The 19,902-nt window shown below is 36.5% G+C and overlaps 3 protein-coding genes across 5 annotated transcripts in view; 1 reads left to right on the top strand and 2 right to left on the bottom strand.

The window, feature by feature from the left end:
- The first annotated feature begins 27 nt into the window (after positions 1 to 27).
- Positions 28 to 9,424, top strand: LOC106177850 (beta-secretase 1). Of its 2 annotated transcripts, none has more exons than XM_087017459.1 (11): positions 28 to 205; positions 702 to 1,744; positions 3,724 to 3,812; positions 4,168 to 4,384; positions 4,741 to 4,878; positions 5,939 to 6,073; positions 6,386 to 6,487; positions 6,865 to 7,017; positions 7,478 to 7,550; positions 7,774 to 7,917; positions 8,227 to 9,424. In XM_087017459.1, the coding sequence occupies exons 2-11, from the start codon at positions 893 to 895 to the stop codon at positions 8,424 to 8,426; spliced, it is 2,103 nt and encodes a 700-aa protein (XP_086873585.1). In that variant the 5' UTR covers positions 28 to 205; positions 702 to 892; the 3' UTR covers positions 8,427 to 9,424. The 2 variants fall into 2 exon arrangements, with proteins under 2 accessions (XP_086873585.1, XP_086873584.1); XM_087017458.1 differs by having other exon boundaries at positions 96 to 250.
- Positions 9,425 to 9,782: 358 nt separating this feature from the next.
- Positions 9,783 to 12,001, bottom strand: LOC106177847 (uncharacterized). Its single transcript, XM_013560753.2, has 4 exons — positions 11,727 to 12,001; positions 11,205 to 11,379; positions 10,380 to 10,526; positions 9,783 to 10,167 (listed from the first exon to the last, which is right to left on the bottom strand). The coding sequence occupies exons 1-4, from the start codon at positions 11,919 to 11,921 to the stop codon at positions 10,022 to 10,024; spliced, it is 663 nt and encodes a 220-aa protein (XP_013416207.2). The 5' UTR covers positions 11,922 to 12,001; the 3' UTR covers positions 9,783 to 10,021.
- A 2,173-nt stretch (positions 12,002 to 14,174) lies between these two features.
- Positions 14,175 to 19,902, bottom strand: part of LOC106152434 (ammonium transporter Rh type B) — a 43,453-nt gene continuing 37,725 nt past the window's right edge. For both annotated transcript variants that reach the window (XM_087017863.1, XM_013526005.3), the window contains 8 exons: positions 19,227 to 19,410; positions 18,580 to 18,730; positions 17,859 to 18,003; positions 17,366 to 17,529; positions 16,678 to 16,815; positions 16,112 to 16,245; positions 15,554 to 15,735; positions 14,175 to 15,070 (listed from right to left, as the gene is read on the bottom strand). In XM_087017863.1, coding sequence (XP_086873989.1) covers positions 14,883 to 15,070; positions 15,554 to 15,735; positions 16,112 to 16,245; positions 16,678 to 16,815; positions 17,366 to 17,529; positions 17,859 to 18,003; positions 18,580 to 18,730; positions 19,227 to 19,410 — 1,286 coding nt within the window. In that variant the 3' untranslated portion in view covers positions 14,175 to 14,882. The remainder of the gene's footprint in view (positions 15,071 to 15,553; positions 15,736 to 16,111; positions 16,246 to 16,677; positions 16,816 to 17,365; positions 17,530 to 17,858; positions 18,004 to 18,579; positions 18,731 to 19,226; positions 19,411 to 19,902) is intronic.

Here is a 19,902-nt window from a genome sequence, read left to right as displayed (position 1 = left end):
AAATACCCATTTTCTTTATACACACTCAATATATGTAGTAAAATATGGAGATGGTATCATACCAATTAGGTATTAGTAATTCTCATTTTATTTTTCTTTTGTCTTTCCGGCGCACCTGTGTAACCTTGACCTTGACCTAAACCTTGTAGTGTCAAGCGAAAGATGAAAGAGGATGAGACGGCAGTCTGGTGTCATTTGATAAAAGGTGATCCGTAGTTGTTATCGTAGAACGCGATAGCTTGATGTATTTGTAAGTTAAATATTATGTGGGTTTTAGATGGATGTGAGATGTACATCTTTGATTCTGTGGTCAGGGGATTTTTCTTAAACGTGATCACTGAAAGGCGACATTGTCAAGTTGCCACTGAAATGCAGATGGTTATCACTGCCCGACATTCTGTTTGATATCGGGTTTAATGGGTTATTCTCATCTAGGTCAATGTCTATTCCAAATGCTCTTAGTCATGACTTAAGTTCTGTGTACACCCTTCACGTGAGCGTTTAGCTATAAACTTACTACTAAAATATTGACCATATTGCTCAGCATACTGTAAACATTACGAATGAATTTATGATTAATTTATCAGTTTAGTTATTACATTCTGTGCAGAAACGTGTCAGAAGTATTAGCATGATCTAAGTAATTCATAGAGTGTGTAGGCAAGTTTATTAGACAAGTACAATATGTAGTTTTGTTTTAGGCAATGCTGTGGGACTTAATCTGAGAACTGGCGCAACGAGACACTCTAGGCAAAGAAAGGAAGAAAGCAGACACCGTTCTACTTGTACATAGGAAAGTTAATAATTAACTGTACAAATTTTTATACTGTTTATAATGTGAAGTTCAGTGTGGAATATTAAGTGATAATTTTATGAAAAAAGTTCAACTTTGATGGGACTGAAATTCACTATGGATCGCTGGCACTGGACGATAAATGTTGTGAGCTTGTATTTATGTTTACTATACACAGTAGTTGTAGCACTGACAGATACCAACTCTGAGCAGGTTCTTTTAAGAAATTCAAAGTCAGTGAAGTTCAAAGAATCTCTACATCCTATGTTCACCCAGGACTCATTTCAAGCAGCTCATCGCCATACTAGTACACATGACAGGCAAAAAATACATAAACCCACTATAATGGCTCATACAGGTGCTGATGTTGACAGAAAAGAATTAGACGTCAATTCTGAACAGGTGCTGCAATATCATGACGGTCTTTCATTGTTTTTATATAATCAGAAGCATAATCGCCATCAAATTCATTTTAAGCATAAAAATAGCTATGGTCCATTAATGAAAACTCAACTTAGACAACACTTTGAAGCTATTGGAGACAGAACTAGACCTTCATCTAAAGACATTCAATCAAACGCGGACAGCAGGTATTTCTCAAAGAAGGACAAAATTTCACATTTTCATGGTGATACAGAACTTGAAAGACCAAAGAAAAGTATTTCACCTGCTAACAGTAAATGGCATGAAATCAAGCTAGTACACACAGAAAACATTTCCTCAAGTATTTCTCAGCCAGCTAATGAATTTGAAGATGAATCATCTTTGGTTAAAAGACACAGCAGCTCAGGACAAGGATTTAAACTTCAGTTGTGGAAAAGTAGACATCTTGTGAATGAAGCAGTGAGGGAGAGCAATGTAGTGGGCAGAACAACAAGTGACCATAACTTAGCCGGTCAACCTGGCCAGGGGTACTATATAGAGGTCAGCATTGGGTCCCCACCACAGCAAGTAAGTTCAGTATTCTACTCACTTACAAACCTCCACTTGTTAATCAATTATATATCTATCTCTTCTATTTCAGTATGTTTGAATTAACTTTTTCCTCCCTGTAGGGCAGTGTTGATCTAAGTTCAAATTTTATGTCTTAGAAATGTTGATTAATACAGTAATTTGAATAGATGGGCAATATCAGACTCTTTTTTTTTATGTACAGACACAGATGTGTCTGTACATATTGCCATCACCTGCGTCTGTCGTCGCCGATGCCGATGCCGTCGCGGGCGCCGGCGCCGTGCACTTTCCTTGTAAACACGATAAGTGGAGGGCAGTTTTACCTTTTGGCTTTTTATTTACAGAGCTGATGAATATTCAGAAAACGCAGGTCAAGTTCGAAAATCAGCATGATCGGGCCATTATTGTGGAAGTTATGCTGTTTTTTCACTTTTCAGCATATATGCAACTCTGTAAACACATTTTAAGGAAAACCATTAGGCCTGTTGTCATGAAACTCACAGGAGTAATCACATTTCCTCAGATTCAATTCTTAGGCATGTTAACAGTCTCATTATTTTACTAATAAGACATGTAAAAGTGATTGGTTGACATTTCCTGCATCTTTACAACATTATTATTATTTGATTATGTAAAAATGATGGTAAACTTGTTATCGTGTATTGTGTAATAAAGTGTCAAAAATGGAAATAAACTCATATCATTGCAGTTTGTCAGATTCAATCATTCACTATGTTCAGAATCTCAGAATGGAGGAAATTGGACATTTAACACTGTTGTATTGATATTTTTCCCATCTCATCAATTTTCTTAGTTGACCGTATAAAAATGGCAGTAACCTGTTAATTTTGTTTTATGTTTAAAAAATTGTTAAAAACGAAAAAGAAAAAACATTTCAGAACAGTGCTGTCTTGTTTACATTCTGGCATTTTCAAGTTGTGACTTGGAAGTTCCATGGGCCTGAAGACCTTTGCTAGTCACATTTTCTGAATATCCATGATACTAATATTTTATTATTAAAAATTGATGATCATTATGCTGTTAAACATTATGTAATATTGCATCAAAATTTGAAAAAAAAACTATTTTGGGCACTGCTCCCATGATGACCATTTAAGAAAAACCATGTCACTTACTGTTCTCAAACAGTACAGTAAATATGTACAGATGTGTCTGTACATATTGCCATCACCTGTGTCTGTCGTCGCCGTCGTCGCCAGCGCCGACACCGTGCACTTTCATTATAAACATGATAAGTGGAAGGCAGTTTTACTTTTTGGCTGTTTATTTACAGAGCTGATGAATATTCATTAAATGCAGGTCAAGTTCAAAAATCAGCATGATCGGGCCATTATTGTAGAAGTTATGCTGTTTTTTCACTTTTCAGCATATATGCAACACTGTAAACACATTTTAAGGAAAACCGATGGGCCTGTTGTCATGAAACTCACAGGAGTAATCGATCTTACTATAATGCAGGTCAAGTTAAAAAATCGGCATGATCGGGCCACTATTTAAGTAGTTATGCTTTTTTTTCACTTTTCAGCATATATGCAACACTGTAAACACAATATAAGAAAAACAGATAGGCCAATTGTCATTAAACTCACAGGAGTGGTCATTCCTGCAAAATCGCAGGTTGAGTTCAAAAATCAGCATAATCGGGCCATTATTTTAAAGAAATGCCGTTTTTATGTACAGACACAGATGTATTTTACCTGTTGAGCATAATTAAAATTTGATGTTGAATTTGCAGTTTAACATTATGTACTTTTGCATCAGAATTGACAGTAGCCTTTTTTGTTATTTCCTGCTTTTTGTCTGTACATTTGACAGCTTTGCTGCCTTGTTTTTAAATAAAATGAATGGACTCTTTCTCAAAGTAAGTTCTTAATTTTTTGATTGGATAGTATGCCAGTCCTTCATTTTATGGTTTATTGTCTGTACATTTGGCAGTTTTGCTGACTTGTTTCTAGTTAAATGTGTTGGTAGACACAGGAAGCAGTAACTTTGCAGTGGCAGCAGCTCCCCACCCGGATATCAGCAAATATTTTGATAAATTAAGGTAAGGTATGATTTCTAGAAAACCATGGTTGGTATGTCAACATATACATATTTGCGTTCAAAAAGTCCGATGTTCTCAGCTTAAAATGAGTTAAAGAAAGAAAAGCAAATTATCTCCTGGGAGACTGTCATCAAAATGATTCCAAATCAAAATAAAGGATAAACTGTTGCTTTTCGTAAAAAGAATTCTAGTCGTCGTGATTCAAGCCTTATTTTATTGTTCAAACTATGATTAATGTTACAGTATCTACAGTGGATGCATAACAGTAACAACATCTTTTGCTCCCAGCAAAAGTCTTTGTAAAAACATCATCTCTAATGCCCTATAATCAATAAAATGAAATGTAATTTTTCAGTTCCTCCACATATCAAGAGAATGGCACAGAGGTCTATGTGCCCTATACACAGGGACATTGGAGAGGGCCACTGGGAAATGACATCATCAAGTTTCCAAGTATGCCAAATATTACAGCCAGAGCCAACCTTGCTCTCATTACCAACTCCAACAAATTCTTCATCAATGACTCCAACTGGCAGGGAATTCTGGGATTAGCTTACGCAGATATAGCACGGGTATGTGTTCTGTAGCAAGCCGGAATTTCAGGGATGCTTAATAATCTTTTTTGTATATTGATGAAACTTGAATGTTGAGAAAGCTGAAATGAGTTTTTGTGATTGGTGTTTACATGTTTTGAATCATGTTTCTTATTTCTCAGTTCAGACTTCAGAGTATCTGATTTTAGTAGAAGTAATGAATTAATACTTCAATAAAAAATCATTATGATGACAGAATACTAAAGGCAAAGATGATTGTGTATGAATTGTATTATTTATGTGTATGAATTGTATTATTTATTTATTTATTTATTTATTTATTTATTTATTTATTTATTTATTTATTTATTTTTAATTTTTATTTTATTTTTCAGCCTGATGCTTCAGTGCAGCCCTTCTTTGACTCCCTAATCCTGCAGAACACTGCCAGCATCCAGAACCTGTTCTCCCTGCAGCTGTGTAGCACTATAGAGTCCAAAGATACAGAAGAGAAAGGAATGGGAGGAACACTGGTTAGTATCAGGCCTTGAAAATTACTGAGACATTTTCTTACTTGAGACTCAGATTTGTATGCACAAATGCCCAAATTAACGACACCAGCCATAAATATATATCCCAACATAAAATTATTTGTCACAAGCACATCGTTTCATTTTACGAGCTGTTTATCTGCTTATCTACCTATAACGTACATTCTGTTTGAGCCAGAGATTATCGAAAACACATAAAAAGAACTGGTAGGGGGCCTATGTATACAGTCAGAGACTCCAGTGGAAGCTGGCCAAATTGTTTGTGTAATGAAACACTAATTATAAGCTTGTGACAAGTAAGCCTTTGTTGGGGTAGTTGATACATAGCCAGAGTTGTTAATATGTGCCTTGTGTTCCCAAATTTAAGGCTCATGTTAAAAAATGGCAATTATCGTTTATGAGGTCTGATTATGCTCATTATTCTATAAAGCTGTTTCTGTGACAAACCTACTTTAGGACAAAAATGTTATAATTGGCTAACTTAAAATATGATATTGTCTAAGTTGGGTAACAAGCAAAATGTATTGACATTTTGCAATTTTTTGAAGCCAGTTATTTACACTGGTTATGGAAGGAATGTTAACAACAGCAACAGCATTTCTTTGCTCACCCCCCCCCCCCCTCTTTTTTCACTATATTTTGTCTTTCATAGCACAATGATTTTCATATTGTTTTTAATGGATAAATCATTGCTGTTATCAATTTACTCCATATGGTGCATTTTCTTTTTCTTAAAGAATTTTTGGCTAATAATTTGTTGAATTGACACGAGAAGTTTTTCTGCTGTTTAAAAGAATGATAATTGACTTCACAGCTGTTTGCTTCACAAACAAATTAATATTAAATTCTTAAAATTATTGCATTCTTATTAAGTGAAAACAGACTACTAGTACCAAGTATTTCTATTCAATACAGTAAAAGCAACAAAATGCTACATAGAAATATATTTTTAAAGATTCCAAAATTATATATCTGAAAAATTGATAATTTTTTCCCAGTTAAAATGTTCGAGTATTTTTCATACTTTTATGTTTGGTCCTAGATTATAGGTGGAGTGGACGACGGTCTGTACAGGGGAGAGTTCTACTGGGCTCCTATGCACAGAGAGTGGTACTACGAAGTGGTCATCACAGACGTCATGGTCAACAACGCCAGTCTGGGCATGGCTTGTGTGGAGGTAGGGGGGAGCTTGATGGGTGGTCATTTTACGAGATGTTTATTTCTTTCTTTTATGTTTGTTTAATTTTTATATCATTTCATTTCTTTTATTGTTCATTTTAAGTTATGTTAACTTTATGATAGATAAAACTTAAGTTCCTGTTTTTTCCTCTTTCATTTTTCAACCTTTACTCTGTGTTATTTAATACAATACAGTTAAGACGACATTAAGCATATACAGTGTACGCTGTTGAATTTCCTGGTTTATTTTATAATAAAGAAGTCTATTATGAGATATTTTTCCTATCTACCAATTCTCTCTGTATTCCAGTATAACACGGATAAGACTATAGTAGACAGTGGGACCACCAACCTTCGACTCCCGACCAAGGTGTACCACCAGCTGGTGAAAGTCATCAGTGAACAACTGAAGGTAAGTGAAGCCACCTGTTGGAAACTGGAGCATCTCCCTTTGTCTGCCTCCACTTTTGGAACTTGAGTAGGTTTCTTTCTTCTAACATACAGCTAAAAATTGTGTCCTTTTTTTTTATCCAAGTGTTTAGTATGTTGGTTGATGTAGTCAAACTTATGATGAAAGGGAAATATGATTCTAAGTGTGGCCTAAACTACAGTCATAAAACATCCAGTCCTTAAAAAGCTCATGTGGCTAAACAATGACAGTCTTTTTTTCCCCTCAACTTCTTGATGAACAACTTCCTGGTATCAGAGTTATACATATTTCTCATTCTAATTTAACTGGATGACTAAAAACATTCACTCAACTATGCTAATTTGTTAATTTTCTTTCAGCCCATAGACCCCCTCCCTCCACCAGATTTTTGGACAGGCCAGAAAATGTTGTGCTGGACTGATGACCAGGTGCCCTGGTCATCTTTTCCTGTTATCTCGTTAGCTCTGGCCAATTCTCAGGACTCCTCCATTGTACTGACAATTTCACCACAGGTAACTTAAAAATTGTGTAATATTCAAAGGAATACATTGAATTTAAAACTTACATTGTTCGTTCGGGTAAAAAATTAGCAGCTCAAAATTTTTAATTGAAATGAATTTAAAACTTAAAGCGTTTATCTGAGTAAAATAATTAGTAACCCCAAAAATTTTAATTGGAATTAAATTAGCCAGGTTCAGTTGTCCAGAAATCTTTTAATTTGAAGGATAATCCCAGTGAATTGATTGTTTAATTGAAAATTGGACCGTGGTTTTTGTGAGGTAGGATCTGTTGCATCGAAAATAATTTTACAACTGGGAAGCTTTGTTTCATGCCCTGGATAATTTGATATAACTTGGTCTGTGGACATGCAGACTTTTTCCCCTCTGTTCTGCAAGTTTGGCAGTTCCCCCATGTTAGGTCTGTATAAATGTAGGTTCATTGAAATACTAAAGTATCTTTACTTAATTCCAGATGTACCTAAGAGCAGTTGACAACCTGCCAGGCGATGGATGTTACAAGTTCTCAGTGGCGCCCTCTAACACCGGTATGTTTTAAAGGTTATCAGGGATGATGACTTTTTATCCTGGATTTGCACTGTTTAAACTGACTTTTATTTATTTATTTATTTATTTTGCTTTTGTATAGTGTTTGGTACAAAAAGATTTGAAAATAATTACATAATGTTTGACAAAAAATGAACAAATTTTTTTTCCTCTTTTCAAATTTACTTTATACGATATTAACCATTTGCTCAATGAACTTTTCAGGCAGTGTATTGGGTGCTGTGGTATTAGAAGGCTACTATATTGTGTTTGACAGGGAAAATAAATCTGTTGGGTTTGCTGAAACCACATGCAACCCAAGAACTAAGGAAATTCCACCTTCTAAAGTACATGGTCCAGTGAACACAGGTGTGTTGGTATTTATTTGTTATAGGAAGTAAAAGATGTAAGATTTTCATGGATTCCTTGCCATGTTATTTATCAGTCAGTTTTTATATTGAAGAATATTCATGAAAATAAGGTCCATACTTCCTTCAAAGGTTCAGCTGTGAGCAAGTCTATAGATTTAGACAAAAACCATTAAAAAAGGATCCCCCAAAAAATTGTTGTTGTACTGTTTACAGATTTAGTAAAACATTTTTCTCATGTCGTGTTACAATATAACCTACAAGATATGTATTTCAATTAATACATATTATTTTTTCAATTCAATTTCAGCCAACACACAACAGTGCCAGTATGTGAAACCTGAAGCAGGTACGCCCCCTATGGTCATCGTGGCCTACGTTATGGCTGGAATCAGTGGCATTTGCATACTTCCCCTCCTCATTCTTATACTACAGTGGAAAATCCAACAGTGTCGGAAGCAAAAGCAGACCGTCACAGACATACAAAGTTTGATGGCAGCTGAGGACTAGATGATGTAGACAGGGATAGAACTGGTTGTGTCTTGACAAGTGCTGCCCTCTTTTGCACAATAAGTTGAGAGTTCAAAATTGGGATCGGTATAAGATATTGTCTGGCAGTTTTGTCTGAGTCAAAAGTTTTTATTTATTTATTTATTTATTGTATTTTTCATACAACTTTTTCACATTCTAGTGTCAGAATGAAGTGTCATCAGGTGATTTGTAACACAGAAGCAGCAGTCCAGATTTGTATTGGTTGTGTTTTGTGCTGAGCTACAGTCCATTAGGCAATTGAGTGTTATTGTTGGAAAATGGTCATCCTGCAGAAAATGATGCTTGCTGCATATTTTTTTCAGGCAGTTAAACTAATCTAAGTAGGGAGCCGAGAGAAGGTTAATAATTGCATTTTGGCAGAAAATTTGTATTCAGCATGCCCCTGTCCAAGATTTTCTTGTTTGTTAAAATCATATTTTTACATGTATATTGATTATACATGTATCCAATTGTTTTTATAGTCTTTTTAAATGAATAGGGTATTATTTCATAAAATACTTAATTTCTGCATTAGTATATTTGATATAGGCATCCAAAGAAAGTGTATTCTTTCGTGCTTATTTTATTGTAGTATTTTCACCATTTTTCAAAAAAAAAAAAAAAAAGAAAAATTAAAGTTAAAGAAAGGGATAAGACAAAAAAGTCAAAAGTAAGTATTATTTCCATGTCAGTCCGTATAATTTTGATAGCCAATTGATGTGAAAGCTAACAAGATTTTGAGATGTAACCATGCCACACTAAGTTTCGCATTACTTACTGGTGTTCGTGCTCCATTTCAGTCTTTGCCCATTAGTCGCTGGGTCATCTTAGTCATATTTGTGGTACGTGCAGTAAGAAGTTTTTAGAAATAAATGTAAGTTTTCATAACTTTGACTTAACAAAGATTTTATTTCTGTATTCGTTTGTTATCAGTGTGGTACATACTGTTTATTGCAATAATAATAGATACAACTCGAGTGTCTTGTTTTATAGTTTCACAAAATAGCTATTGCTGCAAAATTGTTTTAGACTTTCTGACATTTAATTTGATCTTCATCGGTTCTAGATAATCCCGCACTTAGTCTAGATGAGCATATGTATTATATTCCAAGATAAATCACCAATAGAAAAAATCTAAAAATTTTCAACCAGGTCTTTGGGGTGAAATCTTCATCTTGGAACTATGCTTTGCTTTGCCTCAGGGCCCATTGTTTGTGCAGGGTCCATTCTTATACTTATTCTTGCTAATATAACACAATTTAAAAAAAGGAATGAAAAAAAGAATAAAAGACCAGAGAAGAAAAGTAAGTACGAAAAAAAAAATCAAAAACAAACCCCGATATCAAAATCCTTTTATTATATCATAATAAGAAAAGCCATGCGAAAACCGTTTTTATTTAATTCTGCATGGTCTGATGTGTATACGAAAAAAAACATTTATTTTAAGTTCATATCTATACCATCAATATACAGTTACATACATTAATACGCATTCTAATTTACAACAATTGCATTTGCATATTTAGAAATCACAGGGGGGGGTGTAATTATGATAAAACTTTCTGCAGGGCACTCTACGCGTCATACTTCAAATCTGCAAAGGATTGGTAATTTAGAACGCATTTTTGTGTCGCGTTGTTGATTTTAATCGGCGAAGCCATTTTGTTGATTACTTCCATGTGGGCACGGAGGCCAACGGCAGCCACACAAATGACAATTCCTGAAATAGAAACGCAGATGTTTGTTCATGCAGTAGAAAATAGATATACAAATAGCAAAAATTAAAATAACAACAAAAATAACAAAATAACTTTAAAAAAAATACACAAAAGCAAAATAACTTTAAAATAAACGAATCTCTATCATGCCGCTTCAATGTCACATTAGTCTTGTTATTCAAGGGCTTCGTCTCACCCTAGTTTTAGCACATACCTTTTCCCTTCATGGCTCCCGCTTTTGCTCCCGCATTACCCCCTTGTGTATATAATCCGTCAGTGAACAGCCAGACTAGCCGTGGGTCTTCGTTACCAAGCTCTGTTTCACACAGTGTCAAAGCTTCGAATGTATCCGTCAAATAACCTGATAATATAATGAAAATACATAATTTATAAAATCCTGGAGTAGCAGTAAAGCTGTCTACGTCTGCACGACGAAAGCGTTTACTAAAATGTATTCTGAAACTGATGTCAGATTTGCGGTACTAGTCCAGTGATTAAATGACTTGGGTTTAAAAAAAATGTCAAAGGTTTCTTAACTGAAGTTGGTCCATCGATGGTCTAATGTAGCCTAGATGATTTTCCACCGGAATCCACCAACAGAAAAAAAAGGACTACAATGATGGTGGAAGGCGTTTAACACGATATCATATCTTGTAGTAGGTATCATTTCCAATGAAAAAAGTTTGGTCATTTATATGTAAATAGTATATACGTGTCTGCACGTGAATATATGTGTGATTGTGTCTGCAAATGTGTTTGTGTCTGTGGGCGTGTGTCTGTACAATTGAGTGTGTTTCTGCGCTTGCGTCTCCGCGAGTTCATGTGCCTGTATGAGTACGTGTGCCTGAGCGCGTGTTAATGCGTGTGTGTTCTCGTCCATGTGTGTTTCTACATCGTCCATGTCACCACGATTTTGTGTATAAATAAATGAATCTGTAAGCGGCTACATGTGTATTTGAAAACGCAAGCGTGTAACAAGTTCATAGTGAAGTACATGCCATGAGCTACATGGATTTAGGCCTATATGTGTCCAACTTACCGACTTTCGCTAGGTCGGCAATACTTTTATCGTTCATGGCGAACGTCGGGTGTTTCCCCAGATTGACGATGACTGTAGTCGTTTCCGTGCTGGAGAAGCGTACCAGACCAAACTTGTGTTTGTTTGTGTCTATACTGTTCGGTTTTGGGACGTTGTTGATGATGGCAAGGATGTACTGAAATAAGATTTAATTTTGTAAATTTAAGTAAAATTATTTTCTTGCGAATTGCACAAGAACGTCAAATATCATATGTTGGTCAATTCTAATATAATGAACATGCATTTCACGAAACTCATTCACTTTAATCTCATTTCATATACAAATTTGATAATGCAAAGCTATTCTTCTATATTGCTCGACTATTTAAACTATATTTGTTTTTATCACCTGGCATTTTTAAAAAAGTAATTACTTGAAAAAAAGCATATGACGTACTGAGCAAATGGTAAATTTATTTATTAATATACAATCAGGCGACGCAATTAAGTGCTGCGTTTATGACCCAAACCAGTGAATCTCACCCTTGCCGCTGCTTTTGCGTACTCCCATTCTCTGAAGTCAATGCTGCCACTGCTGTCTAAAGCAAACATTACATTCCAGTAGGGAGTTTTGCCCATCAGAGCTTGTATGATACCTTCAGGTGTGAGAGCCACGGAGTCCAAACCATTGAAGACCATTCCAACAGCGACCAGCAGCACCAACGTGGTTAACTTCATCTTCGGTGACGTCAGGAATTTGGTCCAAGCGGAGACGGCGGAAGCGGAGAGACTTGTTTTTTTTTTTTAACAGAGAGACACCGTCGTCTAGGCCGATATTTATACAAAGCAGTCACTTGCACTTACTAACACAGACTTTGCATTTATTACGATTTATTGCTGTTATGAACCAATCGTTGTATTTGACTCTAGGTGTTTTCTTTCCAGGGTAAGTTTTATTTGACCAAAATACTTGAATCTAGACACCCATAATGAAGACGACGGTATTTAAAAACAGTTTGTACCAGATAATAATCAGGTATTCCTTTTAAGCCATGGGGATTTTTACCGAGTCAAACAATGCTGCCGTTGACACCTGTCGCATTAATTAGTGAAAGCTATTATTTGAATTATAATTAAATGCTTTAACCTGAAACGTATGAATAGATTATGTAATCACTCTTTTCATCTTTCCATCTAAGTCCCTCCCCACAATTTCATCTCGATCTCTCTTTTAAGAGAGATTTAAAAAATATTTTAAAATACCAATTGTGCAGCTATGGGCTAAATGTAATAGATAACACAGTTCCGGAAATAATGATTGAACAAAGATATAAGGATGTTCTAAACAGGAACGAAGATTTTCAAAAGAGCCCATCTGGATAAGTGGGAAGGTAAAAATACGGACCTTGATAACACGTACCATACTGATATACACAAGGACTCAAAATGTCATTTTCCTAAACTGTTAACTGCAAGCAACATATTTTTATTATCATTGTAACAATATTTCCTCTTTCAAAATATTCACTTTTTGTTTGTCTTATGCACAGCAGTACTTAAAAACTATGTAGGAGGGGCGGAAAGCAAATTAAATTAAGTACATATATACTTTTAATTTAGAGGCGTATTACAGGTTTTCCCACTCTGTTTTTCAAGTAGTTCTATAGAGACGTGCGTTGTGGCAGATACGGAATGGAGTATATAGGGGGCCTGAACATCTTTGTTGGTTAAGAGTGACACCATTTCAGCCCCACCTTCCATCAAACCGGGGAACGTGCTTTGCCTCACAGTGCAACCCGAGACATTAAGTCTGCATTCCCATAGATTTAGATCGATCCATCTAGATCGACCTTATTCCCTGGGGGTTCACATCAAATTGATGTCAGCCGAGCGCGCACGGTAGTTAATTACCCCCTTACAGCTTTTAGTAGGCGGGACAGACGCTTAAGCCGGCTAAGCTGACAGTAATCTAGTGAGACTCCCCTCATAGATCGGATTAAAAGCTGTGTGAATGGGGTCTAAGGTTCCGGGGGCAGCTGTCACCTTCCAGTGCCTTGTGCAGCAGGCCTCACAAACGATAATTGTCGCTTGGTAAACGCGATCCTTAGATTTGGGAGCACAAATGCCCAAATCAACGACTCCAGCCACGAATTAAAAACCTCAATGTAAAATTAGTAGCCATAAACACAGCGTTGGACCACACAAACAATATGTGCTCGTGGCTACTAATTCTAATTTGTTGCTCGAATCGTTAATTTGGGCATTTATTTGTGCTCACAAACTAGAGGCTCGAGTTCGTAAACGCCCATTTCGTGTAATTACCAAACATTCTGATATTATTTACACATTTCTAAAACGTACAGGTAAGCCTTCAAGATAGAATAATTAGCAACATTGTCCGTTGGACATTCACTCATTTGTGTTACCAGCTAGTCGTAAGTACAAGTATATGGAATACGCTGGGTACTGATGTATGCGTTGCTTTCACAAAAACAAGATGATAAAAATAACACCCTTTATAAATCACAGAATAAATTCCTAGTATATATCATGAATGTGGCTCGTGGTAACCAAGTTATAGGCAGTAAACGTACAGAAATTGTAAAGAAGATGGCATGCATCATAACTATTACACGGATGTAGGCATATTCATTGCATAATTAATAAGATTTATATTTCAGTTTTGAATTGCTTTTACATATATTAATATATGTATTTCAATACTTTTCTCATAAATCTTAAAATTTCGGAAAATTTTCAGAATTTAGTAAATGCCACACCGTTTTATTATTTTGTTAGACAGACATAGAACGACGGCAAAAGACTAGAAATACTACCGCTAAATAGGTTTTTCACGTTAGAACAGGGAAGGGGGCTAAATTTGACCAAAAAGCAACGAAGAGACTTAGTCATAGTACCGTATATAATTTATAATTTACCATTGCGGCTTTATTTGTTCCAATTTTCTAAAAATACGTAAGAAATGTAAAATAATACATTCATGTTTATTGGATTCATACTGGTTTATTTATATATTTATGATTTATTGTGCACGTGGTATATACATTATATGCAAATAACATAACCGTTAACATAGTATTTCTACATTGTATTATTGTAGATTCTGAGTCTATCAAATTCCTGTAAAAAAAAAAAAATTCGATACAAGTAAGCGTTTTCAGACATTTAATTGTATATGTCTGTAATATACAATTTCATTGTTTTTAAAAACATTTCCTCACACCAATATCATGTATATACATAAATAAATGTTTAATGATAATAGAAAGCATGTACATAAGCTGCTTGTATTCTAATGAAAAGCTCTTAGGGGCATTCACGGTTATTGGGTTGAACAAAATTCAGCTGTTCTGTGCCTTTTTAATCCCCCATGCACTGCATCTCTGAGATGTAACACGTTCTTCGTAAACTCACTACTTTGGTTTTCGTGGATTATTTATTATTAATAACACGATCGCGATAAGTAACTTGTCCTCGTGTATATTTTAACGCCATATTCATGGATTATCTTTCGAGCTAAAACCATGTATTCAGTTGAATCGTTCTTGGTGATCGAGTCTTTCTTGGTGACGCCCTTTGAGGTATTGGGGTCAAAGATTGGAAACATCCTTCCTCCTGCCTCAAGACTGACACATGCATGTTAGCGGATGTTTTTTAGTATTATGTACAACTTTTCAGCTAAAACTTTGTATCCTCTGTTGCCCCGTTCTTGATGGCTGGCTCCTCTCTGTTGACGCCGTGTGAGGAATTGGGGTCAAACAGTGGCAATTTCTGGAAACCCTCCTCTGGCACTTCCCAGAACTTCTCGTCATCAAACAGTTGGTCGCCCTCAGGGCGGTCCAAACAGGGGATCAGTAGGAGAAAACCTGCGGGATGAATAAGAGAGAGGGGTTTGTTAAAATGTCATAACAGTCGCGTTACGCCATTTTCAGTAATCGGTGCATCAAAGTTGTGTACATGTACTTGTAATATATATATATATATATATATATATATATATATATATATATTTATGGCGACTTTACGTAGTTGTATCAAAAATTCTTAACGAAATAGAAGGGCGGATCTTCTTAGCCACAGGGTTATAATGGGCGGCGTTTATGGACAGCATTCATTCTTTTAATATATTTAAAGTATTCTATTATTTGCTATTAACTACTCCAAATTCAGACTGTTGGACATGCTAGGCTTATGATGTATGTGGGGATGGTATAGACCTTTCCGGATATGAAAACACTATCAGGAAACCACGCTGACCAATGATGCAGCTGCTGGCAGCCCACAATATTATAATAAAACGATTTTTTGACACAGATGATATACTTGACACAGATTCAGATTGCACTCACCAGTAATTGTCCCTCCCAGTAAAGCAATGCCCAAAGTCACGCCCAGTGTCGCCATCTGGTAGCCGGCCTGCTCGCCTGCCGTGCGACCGAGACCAGCTTCGATCTCGCTGAATCTCGCCTGTAGCTCCTGTAACATGGTGGAGTTTTCTACAGGGGAACGGGCTGGGAAAACCTGGTACAGACTGGAAGTGTATTTGAGTAAATGGATACAGATTAGGTAAGCTACTGCATCATTCCCATTTTCTACATGTACATGTAGCATCATTCTGTCTTTAGTTATCAGTAGACTTATTCGACGCCCTCTGTTTTTAAGAAAAATGTCATTACAGCGTTGTTGTATCGTGCGACATTCATTTCTAAAACTTAAAAATGAGGTCATCATTTGATATGACTAAATTACTATTTGAAGTGTGCAGAAAGACCGTCAAGGGCATACAATGTAGAACTTCACATTTTTGGTCCATAAGATTTTAAGATGGATTTTCCAAACAATAAATTGGTTTTCGTCTATTTTTTCGGTGCAGAGTGAGAGAGAGAGAGAGAGAGAGAACTACATACCTGAGCCCGTAGATATCGGTGCTGGCAATGGCGGCTAGAATAGCCCCAGCAATGGCCGCCAATATTCCCGGCATCCCATGGAGGTTGTTCACACCACATGTGTCGTGAACCTTAGCCTTGGAGCTCAACAGCGGCTGGTATAGGAGAGGTTTATATCAAATATGGACATACATTACATATTCACTGAAACATGTTTTTATTGGATTCCGTTTTGTTTCTTTGGAGCAAAAATCTTACCTATGCAGCAAAAACGTTTTGCCACTTTTACCACATTTATTAGCACATACTATTGTTGCCATTTTATGTGCCGTTTGTTTTCTCTTTGTGACCTAACAGAAGCTGCAATGGAGATTACTTTAACCAATCTTGATTTTCTTCTAATTGATTGGCTAGTCTTGTGGGATTCTTGGGCCGAGAAAATGTTATAATATCAACAATGCAGTGCTGCACTCAGATAAACAAAACGTATCCTAGTATCGTTCACAACTTCCTCTTCGAAGAGAGAGAGAGAGAGAGAAAGAGAGAGAGAGAGAGAGAGGGACTGCTGGCGGGAATAGTTCACCTACCGTGAGGTACGTAAAGCCAAGAGTTGAGATCAGGGCGGCAGAGGTCCCCACCAGCATTGCACCCCAAGGTCGAATCATAAGGTCAGCACTTGTTCCTATGGCAACACCTCCCGCCAAAGTAGCGTTCTGTACGTGCACCTGTAGTTGTCAAATTAAGGACTGCATGTATTTGTCTATATTGAGGATTTGTTCAATTTTCTTACTGTGGATTTTATATATGAAGTTCTATTTTATCAAAAATGTAACAATATTAAAACCTGCTTTCAAGTCTGATTTGATAATTCGTTATTGATTGTATCTTACTGCAAATGGAAAGAGCCATATATAAATCTGGCTAATTTGGAAAAAAAAACCAAACTAAGCAATTTTAATTTAAAAAAATGAAGAAATACGGTCAAACATTAAGATTAAATGCAAACAAGTTGAAGTCTTAATCTCGCCATCACAGTAAATAAATACATTTTAAATAAATCAAGTTCTTTCAAATGTATTCATTAAATTTTAAAAAATTAAAATTTCTGCTAGCCTGCTAGTTCTGACAGAGTGACCTTCACAAAGCTGAACCAAAGCTGCGTTTGTGACATTGTACTTTGCCTTGACGTTAAGAACTGATTTGACTTTGTGTATATGGAACGTATCCAACTTTACCTCTTCACGTCATCGACGCAAAATTTTGGTACGCACTCACCATGTTAATCCGCCCCTTAGCGTCTAACGCCGAGGATATGGCGAAAGTGACAACACAGCAGGCCGCCAGGGAGAGGTATGTGTTGATCACAGCGCGGTGTTGGTCGTCCCCTGGAGCCAGAGCGCCGTTGAAACTGGGCCAGTACATCCACAGGAATATGGTTCCTGGAAGAAACAAGATGCATGGATTAGTACCACCGTGTGTTTAGACGATGGCCGTTTTAGGAATGATGACAAATCAAATTATGCACCATTCAGAAAACTAAAAAGGAGAAATAATACATGAACGTAGCCATGGTCAAGGAGAATTATCGGAGATGTGAAGGCGGGGACTAATGTAAGAATTAAGGACAACAACCGGCGAGCTTTAATGATATTTTCTTTCAAGCGAGGGCGCACTTGTGTTACAATGATCATTGCACTGTGGCGCCGCGGCGGTAAAATTAGAAACTATCCACGGAGCTTCCTCTCTACCAGAACGACACCAAACTCACCTATCATGGAGAACAGATCTGAGTGGTAGACGGATCCCTCCTTATCGCTCTCCTCTATGTCTTCCCGCCATAAGACCCTTGCCACAGCCAAACCAAAGTACGCTCCGAATGCATGGATGAACATGGATCCTCCAATATCCACCGCCTGGAACACGTGTTAATATAGGATTTAAATTAAGTTCTAGAAAATGGAATTATGGAATGTAAATCCCCCCAACGAAATTGGATAGAATTTCTAATAAAGAAAAAAATTGCTACCGCGCACTGTGCTCCTTGAAGTTCAAAGGCATTTAACGTGAAACTGACTTCCTCGCAGTTAGCTCGCCTGTCTACACGGTCTTAAAGGTATTATTGTACATTCTTTCCATTAAAAAGAAAAGATATTGTTAGATTTCCAAGAATAAACAATTTTAGCCCATGACGACCCATGCAGTTCTACAGTTATGCCTTGAAACAAACGGTAACTCCCTGTAAAACCAATTAACACTACAGAAATTCTATTAACTAAATTTACTGTATAGCTAGATAGGGGATCAAATTCAAAAGCATGCTTCCTGGTCGGAGATGATACTTTGGCAGGCATAAGCAAGTAGTTTGCATGTACTTAAACATTTCATTTCACTAGTAATTTTTTAAGCGGATCCCCTGCAGCGGCTAATTAGGATACATTATTACAGTATCTTTTTCGAAAACGTTATACATAAAATGATATCGTCTTTACCTTGAAGTAGGTGAGTCCGATCATTTCATTGACGCAGTAGAAGATGATCTCAAAGAAAGCCATGATGACGAGCTGGAGAGGGCTTGTTTTTCCCAGCACTGCTCCAAAAGAAATAAGTACTGCGCCGGCACCAAAGTCTGCAGCTATCATACTTGTAAAAAAAAGGAGAAAGATGAGCAAAATGATGAAATGAGAAAATTATTTGGTACTCTTTATAATATAATGGTTACAATACAGTGCATTAGGTTTTAGTCTTAGAATCCAGATAGCCAGATAAACAAAGAGAAACAAATTTGCAGAGACAAAAAGTAAAATACAATAATTGCATTTAGACGCACCATTCCATCCGAGTAACAAAATACACTAACTGGTTTCATACGTTTTTGGTTTCATAATGCTTTTGGTAACATTTCCAGTTTCAGAAAAAGTCACGCTTTAGCCAACAGGTAGATGCAATTAGCACAACCCATAACACTATTTATCGCGTTAGTTGCGTTTATCATTGTACGTTTAGCTTCATCGAATGCGTTTCTGTCTTCTCTGACACAATTGTTCTGCTCTTATTTAGACCACCTAGGTTGATTGAATCTCAAATTATCAGCCAGATGCGTATTGACCCGAGACGCTCCGGCTGGCCTTAGCCTTACCTTGTTACATCTATCTTGATTTTTCCATGCTCCATGTGCAAGAAACCCGCCATGAGAATCTGCCACTGCACCACAAGGGCGGAGAGGAGGAAGTTGAAGCCCATACTACCGAAACCATAACGCTTCAGAAACGTCATAAGAAAACCAAACCCCACAAAAATCATAACGTGGACATCCTGGAACACTGAAAAGAGAGAAAAAAAAATTAAATTAGTGAGAATTTTAAAGTATATTTAAGGTAGTGGATGGAAATAGTACAAGTCTCATTTTAATGGGAGAGTCACGGAGAGGAGCACGGAATGGATAGATCTATCATACTTGGGTCTCTTTTACCCTCACCTAATTTTGAGGTCAATTTTGTTTTCAACGATGCCGTATGTTGACTTAATTTCATGTTGCCATATTACATTATTTTTCTTTTGTTAAATGCTTCATGCGTAGCGTGACTTGTAGGGGATTATAATGGCACATTGAAATTCCTTCCTTTTTTCATCGATATAAGAAATGTCTCTTCAAATAGACATATTCCACATGGGCCACCGCTCTTTTTGTCCCGACTCAGGAGAAAGATGATCGAGTTGCGAGTAACGTTCTCATTTTACTCTTCACCTAAAAAAACACCCGCTCTTCAGAACAGACACTGTAAATGACATGAAGTGATATATGGAGCGCTCAG

Source organism: Lingula anatina, chromosome 7, assembly GCF_051362555.1.
Source record: "Lingula anatina isolate TDL-2025a chromosome 7, LinAna3.0, whole genome shotgun sequence".
NCBI classification, from domain to species: Eukaryota; Metazoa; Brachiopoda; class Lingulata; order Lingulida; family Lingulidae; genus Lingula; species Lingula anatina.
This window is presented reverse-complemented; position numbering and strand designations above follow the sequence as displayed.

Excerpts from the sequence above, each read along its gene's own strand:
- LOC106177850 (XM_087017459.1), top strand. The coding sequence starts at position 893 with ATGGGACTGAAATTCACTATGGATCGCTGGCACTGGACGATAAATGTT. Across the intron at positions 4,879-5,938 it reads AAGGAATGGGAGGAACACTG|ATTATAGGTGGAGTGGACGA; the intron begins GTTAGTATCAGG and ends GTTTGGTCCTAG. Across the intron at positions 6,488-6,864 it reads TCATCAGTGAACAACTGAAG|CCCATAGACCCCCTCCCTCC; the intron begins GTAAGTGAAGCC and ends ATTTTCTTTCAG.
- LOC106177847 (XM_013560753.2), bottom strand. The coding sequence starts at position 11,921 with ATGAAGTTAACCACGTTGGTGCTGCTGGTCGCTGTTGGAATGGTCTTC. Across the intron at positions 11,380-11,726 it reads ACGCAAAAGCAGCGGCAAGG|TACATCCTTGCCATCATCAA; the intron begins GTGAGATTCACT and ends ATCTTATTTCAG. Across the intron at positions 10,168-10,379 it reads GGGAGCCATGAAGGGAAAAG|GAATTGTCATTTGTGTGGCT; the intron begins GTATGTGCTAAA and ends TTTCTATTTCAG.